The sequence below is a fragment of the Podarcis muralis genome, chromosome 3 (genome assembly GCF_964188315.1).
Source record: "Podarcis muralis chromosome 3, rPodMur119.hap1.1, whole genome shotgun sequence".
NCBI lineage: Eukaryota > Metazoa > Chordata > Lepidosauria > Squamata > Lacertidae > Podarcis > Podarcis muralis.
In genome coordinates this window covers 25950637-25965124 of record NC_135657.1, presented here as the reverse complement: position 1 = coordinate 25965124, position 14488 = coordinate 25950637, and the positions used below count along the sequence as shown (strand labels likewise).

Genomic DNA, 14488 nt, shown 5'->3' with positions numbered 1-14488 from the left:
TTCAGCTAACCACAGTTTAGCATTACATCCAAACGATGGTTCACCTCTCAACTGTGTTTTGTTGAAACAAACCATCTTCATAACCCACGGCTTGTAGCTGGCTTGTGTCAGATGGCATTACAAACTGTAGTTAGAATAAAACCAGAAGTGAATGCTTTCAAACTCTTCTGTGTTGCTGTGATGGTGGGGAGGAGAAGAAAGGAAAGGAAAGGAGTGTATAATACCAGTGCTTTCCTAGGGTTGTTCCTATTATGATAAGCCATGTTTTATTGTGATATCTGAATGCAACCATTGGTCATTCTAGCCCTGTATTATCTATTCCAATTAGCAAGGCCTCTGCCACCAAGACACAAGGGTTTTCCAAGCACTACTATCGAGGATCCTTTTAAGTGGGTATGTCAGAGATTGAACTTGTAATCTTCTACAATACATGAAATGTGTGTGTAATGGAGCCAATTACGGTACCTTCTACAGGGCAACCAATTTAGGCAGTTTCGCAGCAAATCTTAACCACCATTAAAGAGATGGTATCACTCAATTTATAACTATATGAGGGGTCAGTACTTGGGTTTTATACCTCAGTTGCCAAAACGCTTGAGTCAGCCCTAGCCTTCTGCTGAAAGGACTCAAGATCACAGCGTACGTAAAGTGAAAAAAGGAAGGAAGTTTATAAAGATGGTGTTTGTTCTATAAAGTACAAAATGTTCAGAGGGGTCTCAAGAGCAACAATCACTCCATCAGTTCTGAGAGATGTATATTCTCCAACCTAATTGGAAACACTTCGGAGCAGTTGGTTAATGGAGTGTGGAAAGCAGTTTCAAGAAAGGGATTGTCCCTCACAGGTAGTTCTTTCACCTCTGCTTAAACAGGTTTTATAAAAGTATGAAACAGTATAAATGAAACCTGCAAAAACAGTTTAACAGACGCTGTGGGACAAAAGATTATTTTTAAAAATTATTATTATTTTCTATGTATTTCCTGCCCGAAAGGTCCCGTGGTGCATTACAACCATTTAAAGTAGAATATCACAACAGTCTAAAACAAGACACAGACACAAGCATAGTGTGGGTCCTTTATGTGTATAGTGTGGCTCCATTGTCCTTGCCAAACTACTTTTAAGCCTCAGCTGCACATGGCATAGGTTTAAAGCACATTCCTCCACCACCCAAAGAATTCTGGGAACTGTAGTTTGTCAAGGATGCTGGGACCTGTGAGGGGTGAACTACAGTTCCCAGGATTCTGTGGGGCATGTGTGCTTTAAATGCATGGTCTGTATGCAACCTCTGTAAACTACTATCTGCCTTTAATCTCAAAGGGGTTTGCAAAGGAACTGTTCCTTTTTGAAAGCAGCTTCTATGAGTGCCAAATTCTGATCTGAAGCTCTATTCATCTTTTTAGAATTCGAAGTTAACAAGATGACTGGGCTGCAGTCTTAAATGGATTTTGTAGAGAGCAAGTCCCAGGGAACCCAGAGCCTTTTAACATCCATGTATATTTGCTCAGGAAGGATTGTACTGTTAAAACACTCTGCACAACCTCTTTTCACCCACACAATATTTCCCCAAGTAATTATCCCAGCTAAGGGTCTGGATAATTATGACACTCAGGGTACAACCTAAGGATACAAAAAAGTGAACTCAGGAGCTGGAGCTAAAGCATTTCCATCACTCCCAACATTGCAAAACGCCTTTGCAAAATGAAAAACAACAACAATAGGCTTTGTCTAACTGAAATGGCATGGAACTCAGCTGAGAAAAGCCTGCCCTCCATTGCATTCTCACATAAACATGAACTCCCGAGGTGCCAGGAAAGTGCTTAAAAATGGAAGGACTTTTCAGCAGACTTTTTTATCCAGATCAATATGTGTCATGTGCACACTATTTTTTATGCATCGCTGCTAGCACAATATCATTTTAGGATACGTCAGTACCAATTTATAGGCATCCGCAATATTTGCAGTCATGGTTTTCCAACATCGCTCCTACTGATCCTTTCAGCAAAGGCTACATGGAATGCAGGATATGCCATAGCTTGACAAACACTCCCTTCCTCCTTCTGTCACTTAAGGTTATTGATAGACCTACAAGGCTTGATCCGACATCAAATCAGAAGCAAAAACACGCCCACTTCCAGGCAGGAGTTTGTTGTGGAATTGATACAGCTCATGCTTGGAGGCTGCTCCCGTCATCCACATAACATCATCCACATCAAAACGCTAACCTGTCCTTTTTCCACAGAGGTTCCCCATTGCACAGAAAGTCCGCAAAGTAAAAAGAAGGAGTTATGCACCCCTAGTCACCACTGATGTGGAAGCTCTTTAGCACATTTTTTGGGGTGAGCACCATATGTGTGTGTTGATGTTTCAGTGGGTTCTATCGCCACACCTCTCAGTTCAGAATAACTGTTCTCTCAGGATCTCCACACATGTGGTGGATTACCTCAGGTGTCATAAGAAAGCTGCAGAGATAGTGCAGGATAGTACGCAACCCAGAAATGATCTCTTTCAGCTTCTGCCTTCTGGAAGAAGGTACAGAGTTATAAAGACTAGGACTAGCCGCCTGAGAAACAGTTTTTATCCAAATGCGATTTTGGTTTTAAACGCAGTGTAAGGTAGTCTCTGTGGGAGTATATTGTATTTAATTATGGGGTATCAGATTTTTTAGGGGATTAACCAGGCTGGGATAGCAGGCTTGTTGGTTTTTGAATGTCTGATGTAGATTTTTTCAATTTCATTGTTCTGTATGGGGCAATGACAATAAAGATTATCGTATCATATCGTATCCACCAAGATGGGTGTACATATATACACACATACACAGACATTTGGAGGTGTTGCACAAAACCTCTATATCAGAATTCCAGAATTTCATTGCTATTGTGTATGTTTTGGATTGGGGGTGGGGGAGAAGCATGACTGTGCTCCTAATAGCTATGGGGGCCTATAGAGTTTTCCTAGTTCCTAGTTTGAGGGAGGTATAGAGCCAGTCTCCACCAAAGCAAGCAGCAGATCAAGATAGTGAAATTATATCACTCTCTGGTGCAGGACCAAAATCTTCATTTAAAAAAACAACAACCAAACACCAAATGGATATGGGGGGAGGAGAGTCCAAGCCTCCATTTTGTCTGCTGTGAAACATGATAACTAATGGCTGGTAACACCTGCTCTTGTGCTCTTGCACACCTCTGGGGTACAGAAATATCTGCGCACATGCCTAGAACAAAAAAAGGGGGTAGCAGAGGGCAAGGGAGGAGTGATTATGGGAAAAGATAAAGCTACACAGCACAGGAACATGCCACCATGCTCTGGTCACTTGGTGTGGAAAGCAAATGACTGAACAGCAACACATACCCAAACAGAATATGCTTGGTGTTGTTTCAGGTCAATCTTTTATGTTGGGGGGAATTAGAGGCTTTGAATCCTGCAGATCCATGAGCAATCTGACACCTTTACACACACACACACACACACACACACACACACTCTACTGGTAGGACACAACAAATGGGACATTATGCTGGGAGCAATACTTTTTTCTTAAAAAAATGTTTAGGGATACTCTCATTTTCCTACTCATATTGAAATACTGCCCCTCAATGAGGCCAAACTTAGATTCACAAAATGTTTAGGGGTTTGCGTACCCCTGCATTCCCCCCCCCCAGAAAAAAAGCAATGGCTGGGAGAGTTCTAGCAATATTAGTTTTGTCCCATGCAAAGACCTCGCTCTTCACTTGTGGAGCAGCCTCCTAAGGCCTCTCATACAGCTCTCAACTAGTTTTACAATCTTAAAATCAAAATGCCTTCTTGCTAATTAGAACTTTAAGTGCTTTGGGGTCACCAGAAGAAAAGTAAATGCAGACTTCATCTCAGATAAATTATAAAGCCAGTTGTATTTCTTCTTCGATGTAACCAACTTCTAGGTCTGCCCTTTCTTTTGCTAGCATCTGTCAAGTCTTTCAGGCACTGATCTGATCCGTCACAATTGTTCCTTGCATCTCAGAAGAATTTAACTCCATTTGCCTCCAAGCAGATCTTTGTTAAGTCTGAACAGCTGCCCCCTGTCACCACCTGCCCTTGTGTCAGAGCCATAAAGCCTTCAGGTCCCCAAATCCTTGCTATTTAATCCCATTAAATTCTAACTAGGAGGAGGAGAATCACCTTTGACTTTGCACTCTTGTGTACCACAGAAACAATAGCCAGAGAAGGGGACCTTCAGGCATTTGTTACCTTGTGCAAGTCAATGGCTGGGATCAACCTCTTCTTTTGAAATGAAAAGACTCATGGTGAATACAGTTGTCAGGGGCTCAGGAGCAGAGGCGCAGGGGAGAGAGGAAATGGAGAGCGAAGGGGAAGAATCTGAGGGCAGCGGAGGGCAGAATGACAGTGACCCGAGAGATTCCATGAGCCTCTCCAGTGAATCAGAAGATTCCCAGAAGGGGGCGCCGATGGCCAGGGCAAGGGGGGTCCCAGGGGGGACACACCAGAAGCAGGGGACCAGCGGAGACTCCCAAAGCAGTAGCTGGAAATCAGGGCCAGCTTCCCCACCAGAGAGTAGTGAGAGGGAAGAGCCCCATAGGTCAGAGTCAGCGTCTCCTCCGGCAATCAGGGAGGCGGAGTCAAGCCCAGCTGGCATCCTCAAAGAGGGAAGCAGCGACAGGAGCAGTATAACGGTCAGAAGGAAGGTGGCAGGCTGGGCGCGCGCGCCAAGTTCAAATGTACAGGCGCGCGGGACAGCAGAAAGCACGGATTGGGAACCAGGTCCTAAAGCTCGCCGGAGGGAGGGGGAAGACTCAGGGGATTCAGCCTCAGAAGAGTCTAGGAAGGGCAAGACCTCGGCGGACAAGCGGACCCAGAGGAAGAGGGAGCAGAGGAAGAGGTGGAGCAAAGCTAGGGTCTTAAACTGGTGTCTGGGGGGAGGAGACTCAGATGGAGCTCCGACGGTCTAGGGTTTCAGACGTAGGGCTGCGCGCCACGGCTGTCAAACCAACAATGAACTTCAATAAAGACTTCTGTATATAAAGAGGAACTGGCGTTGGTCCTTTGTGAGCTGGGACCAGGGGCAGCTCTGACAACAGTACAACCAGACACAGAACAAGCCTACTCCTGAGCCTACTCTAAAACAGCAACGGCAGGAAAGAAAGCTTGCTTCCCCACCGGTGTTGTGTCTGCACGATGTACGCAAACAGAAGTAAAGTTAACCCTCCACCCATATGGGGCTTGTCTCAGACACATACAGAATTTTCAGCTGGTCATAAGTGCAATTCTGTGGCTTTTGCTGGGCAGAAGGCATGCAACATCCATTCTTGTTCACTGTTCATGATTGACAGGTTGCTCCTGATACAAACCACTCAGGGATGGCGCCAAGGGGTCAGCATAGTTAGGCATCTGCTGAGGACCCATATCCCCCAGATGGGCCCCACTGACAAGAGCCCCTTGCACTTGCTGTAACAAGGGAGTAGATTCAGTGAAGTCCCATGTGACCGTCTTGCCCAAGAATTTGCGGCTGACACCGAAAGCACTGATAGTAACTTTATAAATTTGGACATGTTTTGAGACTGATGCTGTGCGCATCAGGGGAAGATTTTATCTGCGTGAGCATTCATGAAGGGACATTCAAGATAAGGACATTGTTCCGTGCTTCCTTCAGCCAAGACACAAAGATCAGGAAGGACCGAAGAGCAGAGTACTACTCGTAACTGCTCTACAAATACAGAATTCATTGCCTAAGCAACACACAACCTGTGTTTTCCGGAAAATAGTGAAGTCTCACCTACACTGCCAGCCTTTTTATCGGCTTACTTTTGGCTCAGTAAATATATTTGCCTGAAATGACTGTATTGGTTGATACTGATTGAACTTCTGGTTGGTTCTTTTCAAAAGTTTGATTTTGAATTAAACTTTAATTTTAGTGACATTTTATCTTGCTTTAGAATGAAAATTGTCTTGCATGTTTGTTTAAAAGGGAAGAGGGAAGGATGCTCTGTGTGTGTGTGTGTAATGCAGAGGATTGGATCTAGATCTAGACTTAGCACCTATGGGGGTGGGAATTAGTTGGATTCCCATTCCCCCTGCAGCTCCCAACACCGCTTTCCACATGTTTCCAGGGTTTGGGAAGCCCTCCACAACTGAACAGAGCAGCATTCCCAATCTGGTGCTCTCCAGGTTTTTGGAACTGCAATTTCCATCATCCCTGACCACAGGCCATGCGCGTAGCGGGTGCTGATAGGAGTTACAGTCCAAAACATCTGAAGGGCACCTGGTTGGGAAAAGCTGGTGTGGGCGGTGGCACGGGGGGGCTACAGGGAGAAGGGGAGATATCAGCAAAAGCCACCTCTCCTCTGTTGGTGAGACCCCTCCATTGGATCAAAAGCCTCTTTTTTTATGCAGAAGCCAAAGGCTGGATCCAAGTTAGTATAAAGAAATCCAAAGATACCAGCTGTTACATGGCTGTTGTTAGATCAGGGCCAGTGCACAACATGGGGAAGCAATATGCCTCTGGGTACCTGTTGCTAGGATTCAGAAGTGGGGAGAGTGCTATTGGGTTCAGTTCCCACTTGTGTGTTTCCCAAAGGAAACACACCGTGAGAGTAGGGTGTTGGACTAGAGCTCTTCTTATGTTCTTAAACAAAAATTGAGCATGTTTCTTATCTCAGGAGGGCTGTAATTCGGGGAGGATTTTTGCAGGCCAAACAAGCAAATGAGGAGAGGAAGCTGTCTGAAAATCTCCAGCCAGGCAACCCATATAATCTCCCCTGCTCTGTTTACTGAGAGTCCCATATAATCTCTCCTGCTCTGTTTACTGAGAGTCTGATATCCTGAGGGGGTGGGGAGGGAGTTTCTGATAAGGACTCATCAGCTGTGCCTTCAACCAATCTTGCAGTGAATTGAGTGCTTCAACTCACCGCCTCACAAAACTTCAAGAGGCTTCTAAGCAGGAAGAGAGTGCTCCAAAACCTAATTTGACACACAAAGAGATTACAGAAGTGATCTTTTTTTTATTAAAAAAAAAAAAGGAAAATCACTTGTAAAAGCTGACAGTGCAAGCTGTCAAGAGACCTGATTAAAATGACAACTCAGTAATCTGCTTGGCGCTGGGAAGCTCCCGTGTTTTTTTTTAAGCACTGCTGCTTTGGCGTGATCCTGCCCCGAACACAAACAGCAGCGAGGCCTGTCAGCGTAATGAGGTTATTACTGCCTGTATCTTATTTCCACAGGAGGAGAGGGACTCAGGAAGCTCAGTCATGATCTTGACATTCAGAAAGGAGGGGAGTGCTAATTTCTTGCTGACTAAGGGCCCCTCCAGACTGCTGCGTTTTGGTGGATATATCCTTCAACAAGTTATGGGCGCAATAATAGTATATTGACCTTGACAAGGAACTAATAGCACTACCGGCCAACTGGGGAGGTGCCCTCTCAGGGATGCTGTGACACCAAGCCAGGGTGGAGACATGTGATTTTTGTGAGGGCCCCACCCCGGAGACTTTACCCTTGGTGGAGGCCAACCTATCTAACTCCTAGGTATGCTCCTAGCACTGAGTGGTGGATTTATATTGGACCATGCCAAATTTTTGGGGAAAATACTTGTGACAAAGTGACTGATGTGGAAAGCCTGAGTTTTCCATCACAATTTCTTGCTTTATTTTAAAATGAACCCTTTGCTCCTAGGTAATCTAAGTAAACTAGGCCAATGGAGATGTTTCAAAGCATGTTGAAAAGGAGCCAAGCTTCCAACAATCCTCTGCCTCACAGATGTGTAGCCCAGATGTTGTTGGACTTCAGTTCCCATCAGCCCCATGGTTAGCTGTAATCCAGAAACATCTGGAAGGAAGCAGGTTCCCCAAACCAGCTCTGTTTTAACTCACCTTTGGCCGGTGCTGTTACACAGCATCCAAGAAGTGTAGGTTCCCATTATATTATTATTATCATCATCATCATCATCATCATCATCATCATTATTAACAACAACAACAGATCCGAGCAAAGAACTTGTAAATAAAAGGATACATCCCCAGGATAACTGCTTCAAGGCATTTGATAGGTAAAGATTCCCTGGTCATTTCTTTTGCCGATTCCATTAACCTACGAAAGCAGGGGAGGAAAAAGAAAACAAATCATTTATACAAATGCTGGACCCAGAATCACTGTGCCTGAAATCCACGGCCATGTACTATAGTCACTCAGAGAAAGCAACTGATGTTTTCACACCGGGAAGCTGCACACAGACATTTTATTTCAGAAGAAAACAATGTTAAGAACTGCTTGATCCGGCACTGATGACTTCATGACTAAACAAACCTAACTGAGTTGTGGAGGAGTCTTGTGGAGCGGGCAGCCTGTTTTATACTGCTTTATTAATTCCTCAACATGACTTAGTTCCACATAAGTAACTGGAGTTGTGAAACTGACCATATTGGCTTGCCAGGGGAAGGATGGCAGTTCTGTGGCACAGCATCACTTTGAGTTCAGAATGCCCCAGTTTCAGCCCCCAACATCTCCAAACAGGGCTGGGAGAGAACCCTGTCTGAAACCCTGCAAGCCAGGGGTCAAGAACCCCCAGGTCTGTGGGCCAAATGTGGCCCTCCGATCCTCTCTTTTTGGCCCTCTGAACCCTCCCAAGGCCAGCCCCCTCACTGATGCTGCTTTGCACCCTGAGTGCTTTTGTCTGGCTGAGATGTGTCCCTGAATTCCTCTTGCTTGTCTGGATGAATTAGGTGGGATGGGTGGGTGTTTAGAGGCTAGCCTACTGTGCAAAGCTTTAGCCAATAGTTATTGTGTTATGTACTGAGCTGAATCCTAGAACAATAGGAGCCAGAATGCAGCAGTCTGATTGGTCCACAGGAGCCACCCAATTCAGCTCCAGGTGGAAGTGAATCAGCAACCTGATTGGCCTGCAGGAGCCGCCAATCAGGTTTCTGGAGGAAGTGAATCCGCAACCTGATTGGCCTGCAGGAACAGCCAATCAGGTTTCTGGAGGAAGTGAATCCGTAACCTGATTGGCCTACAGGAGCAGCCCGGAATTAGCCAATCACGCGAGGCCCATTGCGTAAATAATGTATATATAGCAGACGTTTTGGGGAAAGTTTCATTCATTTATTCAGCTACTACAAGCTGAATAAAGAGCATGAAATTCACACTCGACTGGCACATTGTCTGGCAATCTTCTGGACCTTTCTCAGTGTGGCAAGTGCCTTTTCACAGGGCGCACCCTTGTAGTCCACAAGAGCGTCGCACTTTGCAGCAATAACAAGTTCCCTCTCTTCAAACCAGTTGGGGATCTGTTGATCTCTTTGGCCAAAGGAGGACATAGCTGTGTTGCAAGGGTTACATTTGCACTCCTTGCTCCGCCCAGGCTGCCCAGAAAGTAATGTAGACCTTGGGCTGCAAAAAACATTCAGGTGTAGACAGTATCAGGCTGTCTAGACCATTTCCTATGTTTCACCCCTTTCTGGTCTTGTCAGTTTCATTCCTAATAGAGACTTTTTCCTGACCGTTTGTAGCACACCAGAACTCCTGCGGATAAACAAATTTCAGACACAATAAAAGTCAGAACAATTCCCAAAGTGTTCCAGTTGCTGCATTAGAAGGGCTTTTCCCAGCAAGGTTCTTCTTATACTCATATGTTAATTATAGCCCTGCAATTCTGTCTTGACGTCTCTGTGGGCTGCCTGCTGAACCTTGTCTGCTTCCAGATGGGCAGTTTCCTAGCGCTCATAAACATTGCTCTTTCACTGCAAGCTGAATTGCAATTGACTTTCTCCACATCACACTTCTGGCGTATGTTCATCCCGCTGGATTCCATTCATACCAGTGGCTGTAGCACATTGGCTGTAGCGCACGAAGGAACATTCCCATTCACCTGAGTGCCACTTTCCAGGCATAAAAAAGCAATTCCCTCTTTTCATAGCATCATAGAACTGTAAAGTTGGAAAGCACCCTGAGGGTCATCTAGTCCAATGCAGGAATCTCAGTTAAAACATCCATGACAGATGGCCATCCAACCTCTGTTGGCTATCCAACCTCCAAGGAAGGAGTGTTCCATTGCCAAACAGGGCTTACTCTCAGAAAGTTCTTCCTGAGGTTTAGCCAGCATCTCCTTTCTTCTAACTTCAAGCCATTGATTTGAGTCCTCCCTCCAGAGCAGTTGAAACCAAGCTTGCTCCATTTTCCAGATGACAGCCCTTTAGATCATGGGTAGGCAAATTAAGGCCCAGGGGCCAGATCCGGCCCCATCGCCTTCTCAATCCAGCCCGCAGACGGTCTGGGAATCAGTGTGTTTTTACATGAGTAGAATGTGTCCTTCTATTTAAAATGCATCTCTGGGTTATTTGTGGGGCATAGGAATTCGTTCATTTTTTTCCCTTCAAAATATAGTCCGGCCACCCCAGAAGGTCTGAGGGACAGTGGACCGGCCTCCTGCTGAAAAAGTTTGCTGACCCCTGCCTTTAGATATTTGAAGAGGCCTGTCATAGCTGCTCTCAGTTTCCTCTTTACCAGGCTAAACATACCCAATTCCCTCAACCATTCCTCATAAGGCATGCTTTAGGCGTATAAGGTAAAGGGTAAAGGGACCCCTGACCATTAGGTCCAGTTGTGACCGACTCTGAGGTTGCGGCCCTCATATCGCTTTATTGGCCAAGGGAGCCGGTGTACAGCTTCCGGGTCATGTGGCCAGCATGACTAAGCCGCTTCTGGCAAACCAGAGCAGCGCACGGAAACGCTGTTTACCTTCCCGCCGGAGCGGTACCTATTTATCTACTTGCACTTTGAAGTGCTTTCGAACTGCTAGGTTGGCAGAAGCAGGGACTGAAGAACGGAAGCTCACCCTATCATGGGGATTCGAACCACCGACCTTCTGATCTGCAAGTCCTAGGCTCTGTGGTTTAACCCACAGCGCCACCCGCGGCGTATAGCAAACCCTATACTAACAAAAGTCACGGCAGTAAACAATTGAGTCCCCAAACAGGACATCTCAGAGAAGCTCCCTGTAAAAGTAGATGGGTGGAGTTGGAGAATAAGCCTTGTTTTAGTTATCACACTAGCCCAGTCTAGACCGCAATGTGTTTTTTGTTCACAGAAGCTTCAGATGTGACAAGGATGCATGAGGAACAGGAAGCACAAGTACCTGTCCATGTGCTTCTCCAGTTCACTCAAAAAAAGGCATGTCTGCATCTCCCCTGCAGGGAGACAGAGAAACAACCTCCCCTGCCCCCCCCATCCCATCTGTCATCACAGCCAAAGCTGCTTACAGACACAGCTTCAGCGTTTTTCAAGGTCCCCATTCTGAGGCATTGGCTCACCACGTTCACAACAATTCCTATTCATAGATCAGGGATCACACTATGGAAATGCAGCAGCTAAAACACAGACAAGCAGCCTGCTGTGCTGGGAGGAGCTGGCACAAACAGGCCCCCCAAGTAACACTGAACAATATGTCTCCTACAATTGTCTTCCAGCCAGTCCCGTCTGAGACTTATCAAAATGTCAAAATAAGTGGTGGACCCTGCAGAGCTGAGACATCTGCACTGCTGTGTCTTATGGAATGTTCCACCATATAAACAAAATTATTAATTATTATTATTATTACTATTATTTGCCTTTATTTATTTAGCTATTAAATTTGTACACCACCCTTCATATCCGAAGATCACAGGGAGGTTCGCAACTTAAAAATACAAATAAGAACACAAAATACATAAGACAAAAACAAGGACAAAACAAACCACCGCTGCTGCCACCACAATCACATTTAAAAGGCCACTGAATGTTCATTGATGATGGGGCTGTAGTCCAACTACATCTGCAGAGACACAGTTTCCCAGTCTCTGTGGTTCTATTTTATATTATACAGCTTTACTATATATTAGTTTGGTGCCCAGGTAGTCCTTTGATCTAACCCAGCTTAGTAGAAATACTGTGTACTTAGTAGAAATACTATGAGAGGTGGAAGTTTAAAGCTCTTCTATTACACCAGTTGGGAGGAAGCAGAGGCTAGTTGTCAATCAGCTTCCTGCCTAGGTAAAGACATACGAGGAAGGATAAATAATAGTTGACCTTCTGGATCTCCACAGGAAGCTTCAGAACCCCCTGCCTTGAGAACTTCTGACACCAGGCTCAGAAGCAGCAGGCCATGTGCATGCAAAGCCATGTGCAGCAATCTCCTTGCTAGCTGGGAAAAAGGAGCGCGTCTTGGCAGCTTTTCAATACAGGGTTTTACAAGATGGTAATTATTATCCCCGCTTCCTGAAGCCATCAGGGTGGGCAGAATATTAATGGTTTCAGTGCCTGACAGTCTTCACCAGCTGAGCAGAGCAAACGCAAGCAGCAACTCATCCTCCTCTTATTGTCAAAATACCAAAGTCATGTTTTAATGTATGCCCCATTTCCAATGCAAGACCTCACTTATCAGGATCCTCTGCTCACCAACATACTGAAGGCAGATATTTAAAATCCAAGATGCCGGGCATTTTGCTAGCTTAATTTAAGTAGACACATGTTGTCTGTCAGGTCACACAATACTTGCACAATTATTGATTGATTGAGATTGATTGATTGATTGATTGATTTTATTTACTTAATTTATATCTCACCCTTCCTCCCCACAAAAATACCCAGGGTGGCACGAAGATCCACAATTTAAAAAGCAAAAGCAAAACCATTCTAAAAAATGGTTAAACACTTTTATATGGTATGATATAATACCCTGCTACCACACTTTTGGGTTGTCAGTAATGAAAAGATACATATTTTTAAGTTAAAAGCTTCTAAAAGCAATTGCAGTTAGAAACATATCAGAGCAATTAGTTAAAAACGTTGTAGAAGCAATTAAAAGCATTATTCCATCCAGTGATCTGGGGTCGTTACTGAAGTCAGCAGAACAAAAGCTTGCCACTCGTTACACAAGGAAGACTGTTCTGCCCCATTGTGGGACCATTGACCCAGCAACAGAGTTGCATTCTAAGGCCAAAAAACAGCAGCACTGTGGAAGGGAAATACAGGGGAGTGCAGCTCTCGACTTTTTTCAGGATAGGAGCAATGATGTCATTGGCCAGTGCATCAGGGCAATTGATGGACCCTTCTTGCTCTGGCAAATGAATGGGGCCTCCAAGATTATTTGTGACAAATTAGTATAGAGGAGGCCAGAGAAGGAGAAAAATAATCAAGGAGAGGCTGGATTCTTCTTTCTGTTCCTACTTCTCCCTAGCAGTTTAAATGGTAACCTTCTTTGCAAGATGGTTTGCATTTCCAATCAAAAGCTAAAGAGGTTGCAATTCAGCAGACGGGGATCTTTTGTTTAAACCTTGTCTCAATGTGTTTTTCAAGATAAGCCTACGGGTTGTAGTTACAGCGAACTATTACGCAGAGTAGACCTAGTGAAATTAACAGACCTAAGTAAGTCACGTTGAATGCAATCCTAGGGAAGTTAACACTGCTGAGTTCATTGGAGCTTACTCCTAGGAAGTCCTGGATATGATGGCATATCATGCTGATCTAACAAACTAGGTATTATGCCAGGCATAGGCAAACTCGGCCCTCCAGATGTTCTGAGACTACAATTCCCATCATCCCTGATCACTGGTCCTCTTAGCTAGGGATGATGGGAGTTGTAGTCCCAAAACATCTGGAGGGCTGAGTTTGCCTATGCCTGTATTATGCTATTATGCTAGCGCTCATTGTTAGGTGTGGGTGTGGAACAAAAACCATGTTTTTGTCTCTCCTGGAGAGCAGGGCTATGGGGCTGTCATGATAAGCTCCTGCACTTCAAAACTTACTAATACACCACTAGTCATAACTGACAACTGGCTGCTGCTGCGGATGAGCCATATACAGTGGTGCCCCACAAGACGAATGCCTCGCAAGATGAAAAACTCGCTAGACGAAAGGGTTTTCCATTTTTTGAGCTGCTTCGCAAGACGAATTTCCCTATGGGCTTGCTTCGCAAGACGAAAACAATTCTGGGTTTGAATTTCTGTGTGGTGGGTGGCTGGGGGAACAGTTGGGGAGGGGTTTGCAAGAATCTGGAAGCTTGTGTGGTTTTATTTCTGCATTTTTATGATTTTCTGTGACCATTGGGCCACTCTGCTGTTGTTTTTTTAAAAAATCTGGATTTGAATTTCTGTGTGGTGGGTGACTGGGGGAACAGTTGGGGAGGGGTTTGCAACAGTTGGGGAGGGGCTGGGGGAACAGTTGGGGAGGGGTTTGCAAGAATCTAGAAGCTTGTGTGGTTTTTTCTGCATTTTTATGATTTTCTGTGACCATTGGTCCACTCTGCTGTTTTTTAAAAAAAATATCTGGATTTGAATTTCTGTGTGCTGGGTGACTGGGGGAACAGTTGGGGAGGGGTTTGCAACAGTTGGGGAGGGGCTGGGGGAGCTTTTCAGGCGATGCTTCGAGGTGACCGATTGCACCACCATCACCCTGCGGGAATTCTGGAAGGACCACTTCGACATCGTCACCTGCTTGAAGATGATCACCATGGCCTGGAACGGGATC

The 14488-nt window shown here is 45.2% G+C and overlaps 1 protein-coding gene across 3 annotated transcripts in view; it reads right to left on the bottom strand.

Annotated features, from left to right (window-relative positions):
* Window positions 1-14488, bottom strand: part of VASH2 (vasohibin 2) — a 39758-nt gene that overhangs the window by 14151 nt on the left and 11119 nt on the right. For all 3 annotated transcript variants that reach the window (XM_028724674.2, XM_028724677.2, XM_028724675.2), the window contains exon 5: window positions 8003-8077. In XM_028724674.2, coding sequence (XP_028580507.2) covers window positions 8003-8077 — 75 coding nt within the window. The remainder of the gene's footprint in view (window positions 1-8002; window positions 8078-14488) is intronic.